This window comes from Lepisosteus oculatus, chromosome 4 (assembly GCF_040954835.1).
Source record: "Lepisosteus oculatus isolate fLepOcu1 chromosome 4, fLepOcu1.hap2, whole genome shotgun sequence".
NCBI classification, from domain to species: domain Eukaryota; kingdom Metazoa; phylum Chordata; class Actinopteri; order Semionotiformes; family Lepisosteidae; genus Lepisosteus; species Lepisosteus oculatus.
This window is the reverse complement of record NC_090699.1, coordinates 32,838,955-32,855,046: the sequence shown is the minus strand read 5'-3', so window position 1 is coordinate 32,855,046 and position 16,092 is coordinate 32,838,955. Positions and strand designations below refer to the sequence as shown.

At 34.9% G+C, this 16,092-nt stretch overlaps 2 protein-coding genes across 2 annotated transcripts; both read left to right on the top strand.

Moving 5' to 3' along the window:
• The first annotated feature begins 7,533 nt into the window (after nt 1-7,533).
• LOC102692811 (prolactin-releasing peptide receptor-like) lies at nt 7,534-9,473 on the top strand. The gene is made up of 2 exons (XM_015346580.2): nt 7,534-7,873; nt 8,184-9,473. Exon 2 carries the CDS (start codon nt 8,192-8,194, stop codon nt 9,251-9,253), a length of 1,062 nt encoding a protein of 353 aa, XP_015202066.1. The 5' UTR covers nt 7,534-7,873; nt 8,184-8,191; the 3' UTR covers nt 9,254-9,473.
• Nucleotides 9,474-12,547: 3,074 nt separating this feature from the next.
• Nucleotides 12,548-15,876, top strand: LOC102683105 (prolactin-releasing peptide receptor-like). The gene is made up of 2 exons (XM_015346574.2): nt 12,548-12,682; nt 12,848-15,876. Exon 2 carries the CDS (start codon nt 12,933-12,935, stop codon nt 13,965-13,967), a length of 1,035 nt encoding a protein of 344 aa, XP_015202060.1. The 5' UTR covers nt 12,548-12,682; nt 12,848-12,932; the 3' UTR covers nt 13,968-15,876.
• The last annotated feature ends 216 nt before the right edge of the window (nt 15,877-16,092 follow it).

Below are 16,092 nucleotides of genomic sequence, written 5' to 3'. Positions count from 1 at the left end.
AGTGAAAAGCACACACTGCAGATGAACAGGGACTCCAACTAATCTCTGTATAGTACCTCCTGTTTATTGAGAACTTTTACCATGGCATGAATAAGTAAAACGATACAGTTTAAATCATGGAGACAATATATATAAAAAGAGCAAATATGCAGTAGAAAAATAAGGTACTGTATACGGTCCATAGAATGTACTCACTGTTAACGTCTATCTTTTTGGCATTGATTTAAAATTCTCTGACAGTCAGTATCATGAATTCATACCCACCTCTTCACTTCAATAACACTATAACGTGGTCATATTTTAATACAATATTTTAATGAAGTGAATATGAAAGACAATGGGAAGACGAACAGAACAAAAGGCTGTTTAATCTCTTAATGCACTTCTGTAAAAATATGCTGATTGAATTGTCTGAAATGCTATCTAAGTGTCAGCCAGAGCCTATATGCATTAAAGGCTTCATTAAAACACTCCCTCTCAACAAATTATTTAATTAAATTCTATAACAGGTCCTTTTCTAATGAGACAGCAAATAAATCCAATAATGTCCCTGCCAAATTCCGTCAATCACTTGAACTGTGCAAGTTTGAATAGTTTCTGCAATGTGTTTTATCAACCTTATTAACCATTTTCTTTGGCTGTGGGATTGCATATGACGTTCAATAAATAAATACATTCATAGTGACAATTTATTTATGAGTTACAACAATGAATTCTCATGCTTTTCAATGCATTATAAACTATATAATAAGATTTTTCAAGATGTTTTGTTTGATTATACAGTATATAGTTTCATTTGTTATAGTTATGAACCATGTCTGTAGTTGATTATTTAATAAAATGTAATTTCCCCTTTAGTACTAGAACAAGAATCTATAAAAAGTACAATGATATACGAGTTTCATCTATGGACTCACAACCCTTTGTAGAGAATTTTATTTTTCTGTCCTACATTTACCTGTCAATTTAATAATAAAAAATAATGCCCATTAGTTTACATAGTGATTTTGTGGTACACGATCTCAAAGCTCTGAAGCCAGCAAATCAGTAGAAATTGTGTGCAGTTGAGTTTCTGCTTTGGGAACTTAAACCAACTTTATAACGTCAAAAGTTTAATCAAATCAATATTGCAAAGATGTAATAAAATAATGTGTGAGATATCCAGAATTGTCAGCTCACTGAAGTCGAACCTGAATTTCAGTGAACCTGACGTGTCCTTGCATTACACAAGTATAATTTTTGAGCTTTAGAGTCCACCAGATACAGATGGAGGTGAATTTCTGCTTTGAGGAATAAGAAATGGATCAGTTCAGATCTCAAACATGACATCCATTATTCTAGGAACAATGAACAAGACGATCGCCTTATTCATGTGCCTCAGAGATTAATGCCGAAAGAGGATGAATATACAATAGTTTTCAAATTGTTGTGCGCTTTACAGTATCTATGTAATCTGAAACTTACAACAGCTAGTAATATGTAATCGAGCTCTGGAAGGTTAATTGAGAACAACTGGCTATAATCTCAGCTGAGGTGTGAAGATAATAGAAAACAACACTGCACAGAAAAAAATTACAGGGGTTATACTGAACATTTCTCACTAAAGGAAATTATACATTATTCATCTCCTACAGTAAATTTGGTTTCAACATTTTTTACAAGCTAATGCCCTGATTGTAAAGCAGTCATTTCTATTAAAAGGGTGTTTTTACATGACGAGATCAAGAATGCTCACTGAAGGACTACAGCAGAAACTGTTGCATTAGCATGAAGCATGTATTTGTATTATGGGTATCAAACCTAGCTAAACCCAAAGCAAGGAAGGTAAAACTCCACTAGTTATTATACAGGTAGGCTTTCTGTAGGTTATAAATAGACTTAAAAAAAGGGGGTTTAAAATGTTCAAATCTCTTGAGGAGTTGCAGCAGGTTGAATTCCTGTTATTTGGTAGTGCTGTTCCTGAGTTAGCTATCCCAACTTTAGTCGAGGCTAATTGAGGTGCTCTGAGTACCTGGACCTCTCACATCTGAGAGGACAATAAGGATACTTAATCTTTCTCACAGCACAACTATTTTCTGTTATTGTTTATCTTGCATATTTGTTGAAGTTTTATGTACACATTATTGAAGGTCAATTTACAAGTTAATTGATGATTAAACAATTGCACCAAACGGAAATGTAGTTGTAGGATTAACATGATTTATACGTTATGCTAAAACACCCTTAATCCTATATTTTTTGTAATATGTATGATTTGTACTGACACAAACCTGCTGCTAGAAGTTTCAAACCAAAACATAATAGAATCAAATAGCTCTGTTTTAATTCAATTTAATTTTACAATTTAATTAAATTAAAATTTAATTTTAAAGTGATTCATCTTGATTGTCAATCTGAACACTTTTGCCATGTCAGGGCATTCTGCCATCAGGCCAGAATGAGGCCATTGAACAAATTGTGTGACTTTTCAAAGTCGTTTTGTGCATCTGAACTAATTTAGATTTGCCAAAACAAAAAGTAGTGAATACTCATGCAACATCAACACATCATGGTTGTTGACTTGTAGTCTTTGTTGAGATTTAACTTCCACCCAGTGTACAGTTTGAGCTTTCAAGTTTTCATTAAAAAAATAACTTCAACATCATCTGTAACTCGGGGATATGAGACATCAATGGAGGGGTGAATACTTTTGCAGGGCACAGCACATTCAGAAATGGATTATTGATGTACATGATTGATCGTGTGTTTATTGGTATTGACAACCACAGCCTGAAATTTATACAGCAAAACTATTTTGTGGAAGGAAGATTAAATCTCCTTGAATACCTATTCCATTTAGGTTAAGAATATTTTCAAATCACTGGTAAAGAAAAGTGGTAAAATTATTGACCACAGGCCTTTCAATTTGAGCACATATCTGTGAAAGATAGACTTGGATAGAATTACTTGAATTTTAATCTGAGTCATATCACCACCCAGATCACTTCCTAGTAACTGCAAACAGTAATATTTGTATCTTCCATGGACAATACACATCATATACACTAGAGAATGTCCTCAAATGTTTGTGAATGCTCTCTTGTTGAACATTCCCTTGAAATTATGTCTAAGAGATGAAAATATCAACCACTGACTTAATGTCGTTGTTACTATGGTAACTATCATGCTTATACAACTTGCCTATAACACAACAAGGACATAAAAGCAATATTTGTTACCTGTACATGTATGTCTATTCTCTAATGCAAAAATTTAGATAGAATTCAGAGTAAAGAAGCACTATGGCGAAAGCATCATATATTGATGGCCTAATCAATTATTTTCATTTTTTGATGAGAAACTGCAAAATATATATTTTTTCATAGAGTATAACTTTCCTTGAAGGTGAAGTAGATTTGGAAATACTTTCACATTTTTGTTTTTTGTGAGTAGTTATTATCCGTGGCTTGTCATTTGGTGAATTCTTTAATTGTGGTTTGAATCATTCCATTGTTTGACATTCTAGCGCTGTCTCAACTGTATGTTTAAATATGCAATTAGATGCAACAATGTATGGTTATCGTAACATAACCCAATATAAGGAAGTATGTTCTTCTAAAATTCTCCCTTAAACTAATGTGACTAATTATACCTTGTGTTCTACTCTGTTAATATTCTGTCTTTACTACGTCTGGGATTCTCATCATTTCTGTTTTTACAGTATTTTTGGATATAGATTTTTAAAAGAATTTTCTATTTTTTTTAAGAAACTGGTACACATAGTGATGTGGATTGGGGTACTAAATTGGATTGAGTTTAAGACCAAAGCAGAGAGCATCTTAAAAATGTGAGAATTACAGATAAATGGATATTTTTAAAATGACAAGCATTTGTAATTAAATCGTTAAGCTGTCACAAACAGCACGGCAAAGGGAAGGTTTAGGTTTTTCACATTTACATTATTATATAATAACAATTTACCATGAAACATTGAAACCATGCTAAAAGACTATGACCCCCTTTACCAAGTATGGTGACTTCAAGCAAGAAAATGTATAGTCTTACATTTCAGATACATTATGTACTTTAATTTCCTTTCCTAATGTCTTGTGATGATACATTTTCAAATTGACTTTGATTTTAGGTTGTTTAGTCTAATTGCAATGCATTACAGTTTTTAATGCCTCTATTATTTATGACCTGACGTACATTAATCTTACAAGCGTTCTCTTCACATATCTGTAATCTTTGTGTACAAGTACTGCTTTATCTTATATCTTTATTTGTAAGTATAGTAAATACACATACTGTACAGTATTGTATACACAGTATATACAAAACTGAATGCAACAGAAAATAGGGTATGAAATTCAAATATCAGAATATAGAATCCTATCTTTTTTAAAATCAAATTCACGATAGTACAGTTCTGTTCATACAATATATTACTTTAACTCTCCAATTATAGTTGGAGAACCTGTTGTAGTGTACAGAGTGAATGTACAGTAGAGGTCTATAGACTGTAGGAAAGTAATATCTCCTGACAAGCACATAGAAATCAAAAACAAAGCTGCTGAAGCTTGCTCCATGTGGTAGATTATAGTTAGACTCCATGGTTTCAGCTGGCGCTACAGGCAAGACTCTGATGAGAGTGCACAAAATTGGAACTGCTCTTAATCGATGCGGTTGAAGCAGGAAATTCAGACTCACCAGAAGTGATTCTAAAATGTGTGCCGTGTGTGATAGATGGTGATCCTACAGATATCTTGCTCAGTAAATGAGTAGGTTACTTCTAGTTATGAACTATATTCATAACTTCAGTTTTGAACTATATTAATGTACTGTTTATAATGAACTATATAATGTATCTCATTTTTACTTCCCACCTTATATAATAAGGAGCTCGTAATTTGTATCAAGTCGCACCTGATGTGTACTGTATAAGACGTGCTCCTGGAGCCCACCCTGTGGTCATAACTGGAAATTGCTAATAACATCTTAAGAGAGTAAATACATACTCCTTAATATTCAAAATTGAGAGCATTTCAGATATTATGGCAAAATAATAGTAAAAAGGATAAAATAATATGTAAGATGTTATTATCATTTTTGCTCACTGCCAAAAACATATCAATCTATTTTGATCTGTGGAGACCGCTGTTTTTTTTTTTCCTGCAAGGTGTCTGGATTAACAGAACAGAAGAAATATGTACAGAATGTATCAAAATTCCAATGTTACCAGTACCAGTTACAAAAAGTAGATTTGTACAATCTGTACAATTTGTATAATTTGAAATAAGGTTTTCACTTCATCCCGTCATTTAATGGAAGATACTTTAATTCATATTCTGTACACACAAAATACATAAAAATATTTTCTTGCATGTATAAACATCCTTCTCAGCCTGTTGTGTAACATAATTGAACATAAAGCTAAAAAATGTTTGCTTTGTAAACACATTACGAAAACATTTAAGAGTCTTACTTAATTTCAGTTTTACAGATATAAGCCAGAAAATAATAAAAAGAAATGTCATAGCTGCAATAGGCTAAATTATTTTCATTTCAGATTATTGTTCATATTTGGATGTGTTACACAGACTTTTACTTCAAATGAAAACTCCATATTACTATTAGAATTTTCCATATGTGGCACTATTATTATATTGTTGTTTTTGCTATTTGTCTGGCAGGTACCAATTTCCTGTATGACTAAGTGTTTACACAGTTTGACATTAAGACTAGATAAAATTAAAAACTTCCATTAGAAGTAACTACAGTAACAAAACCCAAAAATAAATTTGTGATGCTCTGAGAACACAAATGTTAGGATAACATATGTATACACTGTTTTAGGGAATGGAATAGATTAAAACCACCACTATAGAAGAAGTGTACATCTGACATCCTTCATAAAATATTATAATGGAAAGTGTGCCATTCAAATGTGTTATGTTGAATGGGATTTTTAATTATTTTGTTTTTGAGTGAAATGCACTAATTTTGTTGCCAGTGATGAAGAACCCGTGCTGAATTCAGACACTATAAAGAGAACACTTAATATGAATGCACATACTGACTTGGACAATGTGCTATTTAGTGCTATGTTGATTTCAAGTTTGCTTCTTTGGTAGTGATACATGACAATGGATGAGTCACATGGGAGTCACAGGAGTCACATAGGAGATCACAGTTATTTCGCCTTTCTCTAAGCAGTTAGAAAAAGCAGCTGCAGTATAAACATTACTATGCTTCCCTTCTGTGTTGTGACTAAGCCACCTTTCCCCCACAGTTCAAGAGCACAGGTCACCTTGCAGCTATCAAACACCACTTAACTGCCTTAAGTTGATTTTCACAGTGTGTTTACTGTCAGGGCAGGGCCATGAAGGGCTTACTTACAGTAGCTTTCAATATTTATTTGACATGTAGTGACATGCAAGTCACCTTCTGCTTTTTAAGTCTTTTGGGAATGGATTTATAAGGGAACAAATGGTGATTGAGCAAATTAGAACTAAACAAATCTGAATTGATAAGGAAAATCTAGTTTGTGGCTTCCTTGCTCTATAGGTAGAAAACAAAATATGTCCACGTGATTGGTTTGTGGTTAATGTTCTATTTTAGAATAATTTTATAAACAATCTTTGTAGTGTCCCGCCTTGTATATGTCCATAATATTTTAATTATGTGCCTCAGTTTAATGTTTCTTTTACAACATCATTGTTTCCAGTCACAATTTTCAAATCTTCTGGAAAAATAGGTAACAACAATAACATCCTTATTTGTTACACAGTATACAAGTATACAGTATGCTACAGGGAAAAGAAACACTGTTGTGCTGAACTGTAATTCTAAAAAGACTAATTTTCTATTTTATGCGAAAGTGTCAGTAAACGTTTGAAACAGTTCATTGTTTCATGCTTGTATAAAACATTGCTCTGTAAATGTAAGAAATTTGAATTTTCCAAACTTTAAAATAACTTTTCCAAATATTTCGTGAGCTTTCTAACGTTAGTGTGCATGCTGTTTGTTTTTCTTAACCGGAGGTTTTTTTTCTTCTTAGAAAAGCTTCTTATTTTTCCCTAGAAAGCACAACAAATGTAAGCCCTTTGCTTAGCAATAGTATTTTGACGGATAGCTTTCATCTGGCAAGCTCCTTTCCTTTGTAGAATTTGTCTGAAGTTGCTGTCCAAGGTGTTGAACTTAGGCAGAAGAAGACTTAGTAAACAAAAATTATTCGGCCAGATGCATTCGATTATATCTCTTGAAACTTTCGAACGATTCTTTCCTAAATTATATCTAACACTCATATCATATTCATTCGATTGTATTTTTTAAGTATGGAAAGAAACAACGATATGTAGCAAAACATCATTACACAAAAATTATACTTTTCCATGCCAGGAGTACTGTATAAAAAGCTTATTTTGTCCCCGAACAGACTTGACATAAAACCATGTTTTTTCTCCAATAAATGTGATCCTTTCATTACTCTTGCTGATACTGAGCTTGGGAGGAAATGAAAGGGAGGGGCCTATGATATGTACTCTATTTTTTTCTAAAATTTAACAGTACTCTCATGCACATCATCTCAGATACAGTACATCTGGATCTGTGATGTTCCTACCAGTCATGTAAACCTGCTCGGTTTAAAAACTGTTGGTGGTTTATAGCTGTAAATGAGATAATGTTGATGGCAGGTTATCAGACTACAGAACAACGTTGCTTTTCTGAAAGGACTCTCGAATGGAGACTCTCGCGTGAAACAATGCTTAACCAGTTTGTGTGGCGACACGTTCATGGATAGAATAAAAGTGCAGCCCACCATTGCATTTCCTATTATTTCTAACTTAAAAGTCACACGATGGGATTTGCAGCTAGACACCAATAGACAGAGGTAAGTTCAGTTCGGTTTTCAAGATTAAATATAGTTCAGCCAAGAGTTTTGCCTCTTGGGCTAGTCAGCACCTACTGTACAGCACGATGCTGGTAATAAAAATGATGCGCTTCTCAGAAGAACACGGCTTGACGTTTTTTGAATACAACACTTCATTTTTCCATCGATCCATTGGTACTTTAAGCCTCTATTGAGCGATAAGAGATTTATATGTTAAATATTGGTGTTTCAATGTTTACTGTGTATGTTAGGTTGCGAACAGTGGTCAGAATGTCATTTAAATAACTGTTCTGTTCTTTTTTTCCTTTAGGAAGCAAAATGACTAATCATTCTTCTGAATTTGGGTGGGGGCTGCAACTTTTCGATAATAAAACGGAAAAGACACTGGTCAAAGTGCCAAACGAGACTTTTGCAGCATTTCAAGGTTTGCAGTTGATTCAGCAACTTAAGGCTGTAATAATCCCATTATATGCCGCTGTTGTCATCATCGGAATTATTGGTAACTTTCTTTTGGTGTCGGTAATAATGAGAGTAAAGAAACTGCACAATGTGACTAATTTCCTCATAGGAAATCTCGCTACTTCAGATGTTCTAATGTGCACAACCTGCATTCCTCTCACCTTAGCCTACGTGTACGAACCCAAAGGTTGGCTCTTCGGCAATTCAATGTGCTATTTCGTACTTTTTATGCAGCCGGTGACAGTCTATGTTTCTATTTTCACTCTGACCGCAATTGCTGTGGACCGCTACATTGTGATCGTCCACCCGTTGCGCCGCAGAATTTCTCTGAAACTAAGCGCTTACCTGATGCTCTTCATTTGGATAATCGCGTGTTGTCTTGCTGTTCCTGCCATGGCTAACACCTACTATGTAGAATTAAAGGATCAGGGAATCACCATCTGCGAAGAGTTCTGGGAAACCAAAGAAAGTCAAAGACAAGCCTATGCTTTCTGCCTGCTGTTTATTTCATTTTTGTTGCCGCTCTTGGTGATTCTGATATCATACGTGAGAATTTCTGTGAAATTGAAGAACAGGGTTATGCCCGGCAGTGTAACACAAAGCCAAGCAGACTGGGACAAAGCCAGGAAGAAAAGGACGTTCTGTTTGTTGGTCATAGTTGTAGTCGTGTTCGGCATCTGCTGGCTGCCTTTGCACATGTTTAACATCATTCGCGATATTAACATCAACATTATCAGTAAATATTACTTCAACCTGATGCAGCTCTCCTGCCACTGGTTCGCCATGAGTTCAGTCTGCTATAATCCATTCATCTACGCATGGCTGCACGACAGTTTCAGAAAGGAGCTAAAGAAACTGTTTATTTGGCGAAGAAAGATTGCTCCTTACGGACACAGCGTAACAGTGAGTGTAGTTTTGTAATAAAGAACTTATTCATGAGCAAACCATTGTAATTTAACCAAAAGTTTTGTATTTATTTTATTATGATTTAAAAAACACACATATTGAAGAATGTATTGCCATAAACGTAATGTTTTTAAAATGTATTTTGTAAACCCCACCTTTACATAACAACAATAGATTTTCTGTGAATAAACGTAAAGTGTATGTACAGGTACTGTGTGTTCACGATTAAAACTAATAAAGCAACTGTATACAAAATTATACTTGTTCAAGAAACCTTCACTTCAGATCAAAAAGGTTAATCTGACACAGACAATTCCTGATCCACATTCAACAGAGGGGTACTTTTTGTCTTGAGGAAACAAAAAGGAAGGAGAAAAATAAAGTTAGGAATGCAATACAGATTACAATTCTGAAAGAAACCTCTATGTGCAGGATCTACAAAGTAAAGAGCGTCTCATTTTCTGCCCAGTCCCCTTGCTTATTAAAATCCTCAGCTGAATAGATACCATCTCCTCTTTAGAAGTCATCCACAGAAAATGTATTAGGATGCTGTCTCACACCTACAATAACAGTACAGCATGTCCCCTTTTATATGACAGCTTTACTGCAGATTATGACATTTGAATTTTTAATGAAATTCAGATAGTGTTTTGACAGAAAAGACTAGGTAGATGGATAAGATCAGTGTTAAGGCAAACCAAGCTACCGCCTATCATATTGCTAGATAAGAAAAACTGTATTTGTGATTTTGTGCTTGTACTGTATATTTTTGACAGATGGTAAGGGTACAGTACTATGTACAGTATGAAATATTTTTAAAATCAATAATTAAACAATGTATTTGGTACAGAAATGTAATTCCTACTCATATTGCAAGTTTACGACTAAAGAACTTAGCTGATAAATGCTTAAAAATACTTTAAAAAACAGATATGTTCCTAGGATTGCATAAAGTGATCTTAATAATATAAATATAACCTCACCATACTCCTTTCAGAGCGCTATCATTGAGTAGTGCGTGACTTTCTGTTCCTTAGATTAGTGACCATGGTAAATGCAGCCATTCAGGAAAGAGTGATGGACAGATGTGCTAATAAATGGAAAATCCCTGACTAAACAGTTGGGTTGTCATATCACCTATATGAAAGATTCAAGCCACCATAAAAGGTACAAGCTGATGTTATGGTCTCTTCAAGACAGAAAGAGGTGGCTGTGGTATTGTACTCGGACAACAGAAAATGAAGAAAAGATACAGAATGATTCTGAACTCTTTGTATGGGATAAGCAGTCTTTTTTAGGCATTTCTGTCTGCTCCAGAAAACCAGAACTCCTCTATAACTTCCATTGTAGCCCCAAGGTTAATGTCTCTCTGGAAACCTATTTAAATCTGACATAGCTGCTATATTCCGAGGCTAACAAGAGTGCAAAATGCAGGTCAATTTTGGGAAGGGAGAAAAATACTGACACTTTGTGCTATAAAGCTTTTAGTGGAAGGAGGCTCATTCTTTTAATTTTCATCTTCTTAAATAAAATGCTCCAAGCTTATGATTGTCGGGCAATCATTTCCACTTTTATTCATATCAAGATTGAATATGATTATACTGCGGTAGTTGAATCTACACTTTGATTGCGGGTGCACGTTTTACCCCTTTCAGCTGTGGCTATGAAAGCCATGGACTTCAATCAGCATCTACAATAAAACACATTATTGGGCATTCACAGCCAGGTCACATGGAGGCTACAAAAAAGCTATAACATTATGACTAAACTTAAAAGTACCCTTTCATTGAAGATGAGTCCCTTCAGCAGAATTATTTATTTTTTAAGAAAGGAATGTTCAGTCCAATTTTATGTACATTAGTCTCTTAAGCATATGTCCATTTCTTAGTGGACATGTTGAAAACAACAAAACATGCATGCATAATTTTTTTACAACTGCTATATTTCTGTTGACCACTATGACTGATACAGTATATGAAATGTACGTGGATATCTGTTAGCGAGAGAATGCACAATTATTGATTATGTGCATGCCCTTTGGAAAACTTCCTATTATACTGAAGTCACCACATCTATCTGAACAAAGGCTGTACAGCCAAAACATTTCCTTTTACTTTTCAGTACGGTATTAACCTTCACTTGCACCTTTGCACACAGATGCATCTCTATGATCTAATATATATATATATCACATCTATTAGGCCATTCAAGTTACACATTTAGTCATACAACAGTATAAAGCATACAATATCATGAGAATATAATTTATTTTCAAATTCTTTAGAATGTTGATAAGGGATATATGTATACAGTATATGATGCTTTAAATATTCTAACTGCAGAACTGACCTCATAAAATCTTTCAATCACCCCCCTCAACTGCAGATGTATTAAGTGGCAGATAAAAGAAGCCTTCAGCAAACACAAAGTCACGGGTATACAGTCTGTTACAGATGGGCGGGTGAAAGTTCTGATTTGATTTGGTTCTAAATTAACCTCAAGTAGGTTTTAAAGAACACGAGTAGCCGATTAACATTAATGCATAAACTTACCGTAGACTACTTTTATTAAAGCGTTATTAATGTCTACCCATTAATTGCCGTCAATGTAAAGTCTGAAGCTGCAGATGTCCTAAGATGTGATATTATAGAGGTTGCTGACATACAGTAGGTGATGTACTTAGGTCTCCCTCTGCTGGCAACAGGGTTATATTACTTCACATACTGTAGAAGTTTTTGGCAATTAAGTCAGGTATGAAACCAAATGACTGCTGATCACGAAAGCACTAGATAAACTGTAAAGGAATTAATTTTGTCATATTGTTCCCGCGATTAAAATGACTTTTCTGTATATTAATCCTTTCCGTTTATTTACAGTGGTGCGTTGTAAAAAACAGCGTTACAGAAACCCAAAATAAAAATAAAAAATCATAACCTCGGAGAGTAAAAAACTGAAAGATTAAAAATAACGAAATGTTAGTTCGTGATTGCTTGTAAAATAAACAATCCACATACGCACTGAACGTGTAAAAAAACATGCTCGTTTTGTTCCTTAGAGAAACTTATATACAGAACATGCATCCCAATTATCATATTGTATTTGCTCCTTTTTGCTCGTTTCAATTGATGAAATATACATAGATTAAATGAAAGGCAGAGACTTATTGACAAAACATGTTAACCTGCAACTTGTCTACACTTGATGACAGTCAGATCATACTGTTCCATCTGAGACGTAGGTAGCAACGTACAATGCTATACAACCAACCACTTTCCCTCTTTGTAGAATGCTGTGACATCGCTAGAGGATTCGTGCCTTTCGAAAAAAAAAACACTGCCCACTTGTAGAATATTTCAACAGTTCTTGAAAACGAGGAACACAATGTTTTATCTTATTAAGTTGCACGTTTAACCATGCCAGTCAAGGAACTAGCCCAGCAGCATCGTAAGTATAATGTACAATGCCGATAAACTAGTTTATTATTTTTCCAAAAATATCGATACAGTATGTGATTTATCGTATCAGTATTTTAATCTTGGTGTTGTTTTTATTTGTACAGTTTTATTTTCGTGAAATGCTACACGGATTTTATTTTCTCGAATCTTTTAGGTTTAGTTAGAGGCACTCGGGCAGAGGGGGGGCAAGAGGACTTAAAAGTCTGTCCACGCGCTGCCACCTCCGACTGTACCTCAAGATGAACACTGAGAACCCGACTTCCTCGCAGAGACTGCTGGCTGAACTGAACAACATAACGTGGAACCAATTCACAGGGCTCCAACTGTTGCAGTCCTTTAAACCTCTGATAATTCCTTGCTATTCCTTCGTCGTTTTCATCGGCATATTCGGAAACTATTTGCTCATCTATGTAATATGCAAGACCAAAAAGATGCACAACGTAACGAATTTCTTAATCGGTAACCTAGCATTTTCTGATATGCTTATGTGTGCCACCTGCGTGCCCCTTACTTTGGCTTACGCTTTTGAGCCACGGGGATGGATTTATGGAATATTTATGTGCTATTTTGTGTTTCTTATGCAGCCTGTAACAGTTTTCGTATCCGTTTTCACATTGACCGTAATTGCTGTAGAGAGGTACCATGCTACTGTTTACCCATTGAAGCGACGTCTCACCATACCCACCTGCGCGTACATCCTGGCCGCTATATGGCTGCTTTCATCTTTGTTGGCGGCTCCAGCCTTGGCTCACACTTACCACGTCGATTTCCCAGAACTTGACTTCTCTATTTGCGAAGAGTTTTGGGTAGGAATGGAAAAGGAGCGCCTGGCTTATGCTTATAGCACGCTTATCCTTACGTACGCCCTTCCTTTAACTGTGATCTCCTTATCTTACTTGAGAATCTCTGTCAAACTAAAAAACCGAGTTGTACCAGGCAACATTACGCAGAGCCAGGTGGAGTGGGACCGAGCTAGAAGAAGAAAAACTTTCCGTTTGTTGGTGTTGGTCGTGGCTGCTTTTGGTATTTGCTGGCTGCCGCTGCACATTTTCAACATGATGAAGGACATGGATATCAACCTAATTGACAAGCAGTACTTCAATTTGATTCAGCTTCTTTGCCACTGGTTCGCCATGATGTCAGCGTGTACCAATGCTATTCTTTATGCTTGGCTTCATGATAATTTCCGAGGGAAATTGAAGAAGATGTTTGCCTGGCCAAAGAAGAAGGTAGCACCAGTTAACAACTGTGTGATGACAAGTGTCGTTCTTTAGACTCTTCTATACAAAGATTGCACGGGACCTGTATCAAATTGCATAATTAATTACAAGTCTGTAATCCTTTCTGGGTGCATTATTAGTTCCAAGAAGGTTCTAAATCATACGTGGAGTTAATTGTCAGACATTCACATTAATATGCTTTGTGAAAACATTATTAGCTTTATCTTCATTGTTCTGTATTCATAAGTTTAGAAATGTGCTGAGGTACAAATCTAGAGGTTAACGTTGTTTTAGACATTTTGTGATCCAGGTGTGTATAAATAACAATGAAATAACTACTAGAAGGCTTTTCGGTTTTCGGTAACGGGCATTTCACCAGATGTAAACAAAATACGCAGATGCAATGCGATTAATTTGCAGTTTGTCACAAGCGTTGTATTGTTATTAATCCTTATGACACAAAGATGCCATGTACTAATTTATAATCCATCAATTATTAGCTTCCATATCATTGGTAAGTAATAACTTATTGTTGAATTTCGGAAAGGTCTCCTGCTCCACCGTGAAAAGACATGTTTATCATATATGGATAATGCATTCGGTTTTGGTCAGTTGTACTTCTGCGGTACTACCATTGAAATCAACTCGAATTCAGCACATTGGACAGCTCCTTCACAAAGAAATTACACTATCTTTAGCACAATAAGAATGCTTTTCATCGAACTAGTAGGCTTCCATAAGTTACATGAAACATCACGTCCCCTTTCTCCTTCATGACTAAACAATAATTAGACAAATCGCGTCTATGATGATACAACTTGCTTCTTCTATTTCGCGTTCAAAGTTAAGATATTGACATATCGCCCAGGCTAATTTTGCATATTGCTTCGAAAAATTAAACAGGTTAGCGTTAAAGGCTGTATTCTCTTTGAGGTCGATAGGTTTATTTTTAAACACGTATGTTTATTAAATAGTTTAATCTTATGTCTACGACGTAATGGGGAATGCATTGCCTTTTTACTGTGCTAAGAAACTACAAGTTGAAGAAATTACCACAGAGTGTAAAAGGTTTTATATATTAGTACTTTTATGAATATATTGTGCATCACAACACAGTGATAACAGCAGCTTATTAAGGTATAAAAATGCAAGACACCAACATATAATAAGTGTGTATCTTAGTACAGTTTGTAAAATACTGAAATGTGGCCTTCCTAAAAATATTACATGCAGAGGCTAATAAAAGAAACTCACAAAATAAAGTCTCTGTATATTTGTGGGTTAATCTTGTTTAAGTCATGCCCGCTGTTAAAATCTCAAACGAGGAAGGTTATCTCCTTTAAATAGAAAATGAGCACAATGCAAGTTTGGATATGTGACTAACATTCCTGAGTGCTCTGTTTTAGTGGTGGCCCTGAAGGATATACTGTAAAGTATTACCAACACTTATTGATTAGATAAGATATTAAATGTTTTAGGGGACTGTATATCTAACTTGTAATGGGTGCCAATAAATGAATATGAAACCAAAAAAAAAAATAGTTTAAATAGGGATGGAAAAGAAGTTCAATTAAACAAAGTACTTTTGAATAGAGACTGGTGAAGGAAGCAAATTTTACTTACTCTTCAACCTAATCCCTATTTCATATCTTAACAGCCTGACAATATACTGTACAGTATGCAATCATAAATGTAAGTTTGACATGTTTCTTGTTTTTAATAGTAGAAGAATACACCTGGTGAGAATTGTCATATACTGTAAGTCACATTAGTGCACTTTCAAGATAAATGTTGAATTTTGTGTATAGATTTTTGCCTTATGTCACTAGCTTTTGTACTATATGTCAAAAGGTCAATTTCTTTTTCATGTCCTCTAATATTTGTATCGCTTTTGATTAAACACACAAACGGTGAAAACCTAAATAATGTCATTTGCTCTGTTCTCAGTTGAAATCTGTGCACGTTATAGAGTCTAACTCAGATACTCAGATTTATGAAAGCAATCAATGCATGTATGTAGCTGGTATTTCTTTTACATTTTTTAAATCAGCCTATAATTTCCTGGACTTCGGCATGCTATAGGACATATTTTCCTTATTCAGAAAAACAATGGTACCGTTACTAATTTCTGTGGATATACAACTGCTTGGCTGTGTGGAGGAGTCTGTACAATAAATGG

Coding starts and splice junctions, on each gene's coding strand:
- LOC102692811 (XM_015346580.2), top strand. CDS start 8,192: ATGACTAATCATTCTTCTGAATTTGGGTGGGGGCTGCAACTTTTCGAT.
- LOC102683105 (XM_015346574.2), top strand. CDS start 12,933: ATGAACACTGAGAACCCGACTTCCTCGCAGAGACTGCTGGCTGAACTG.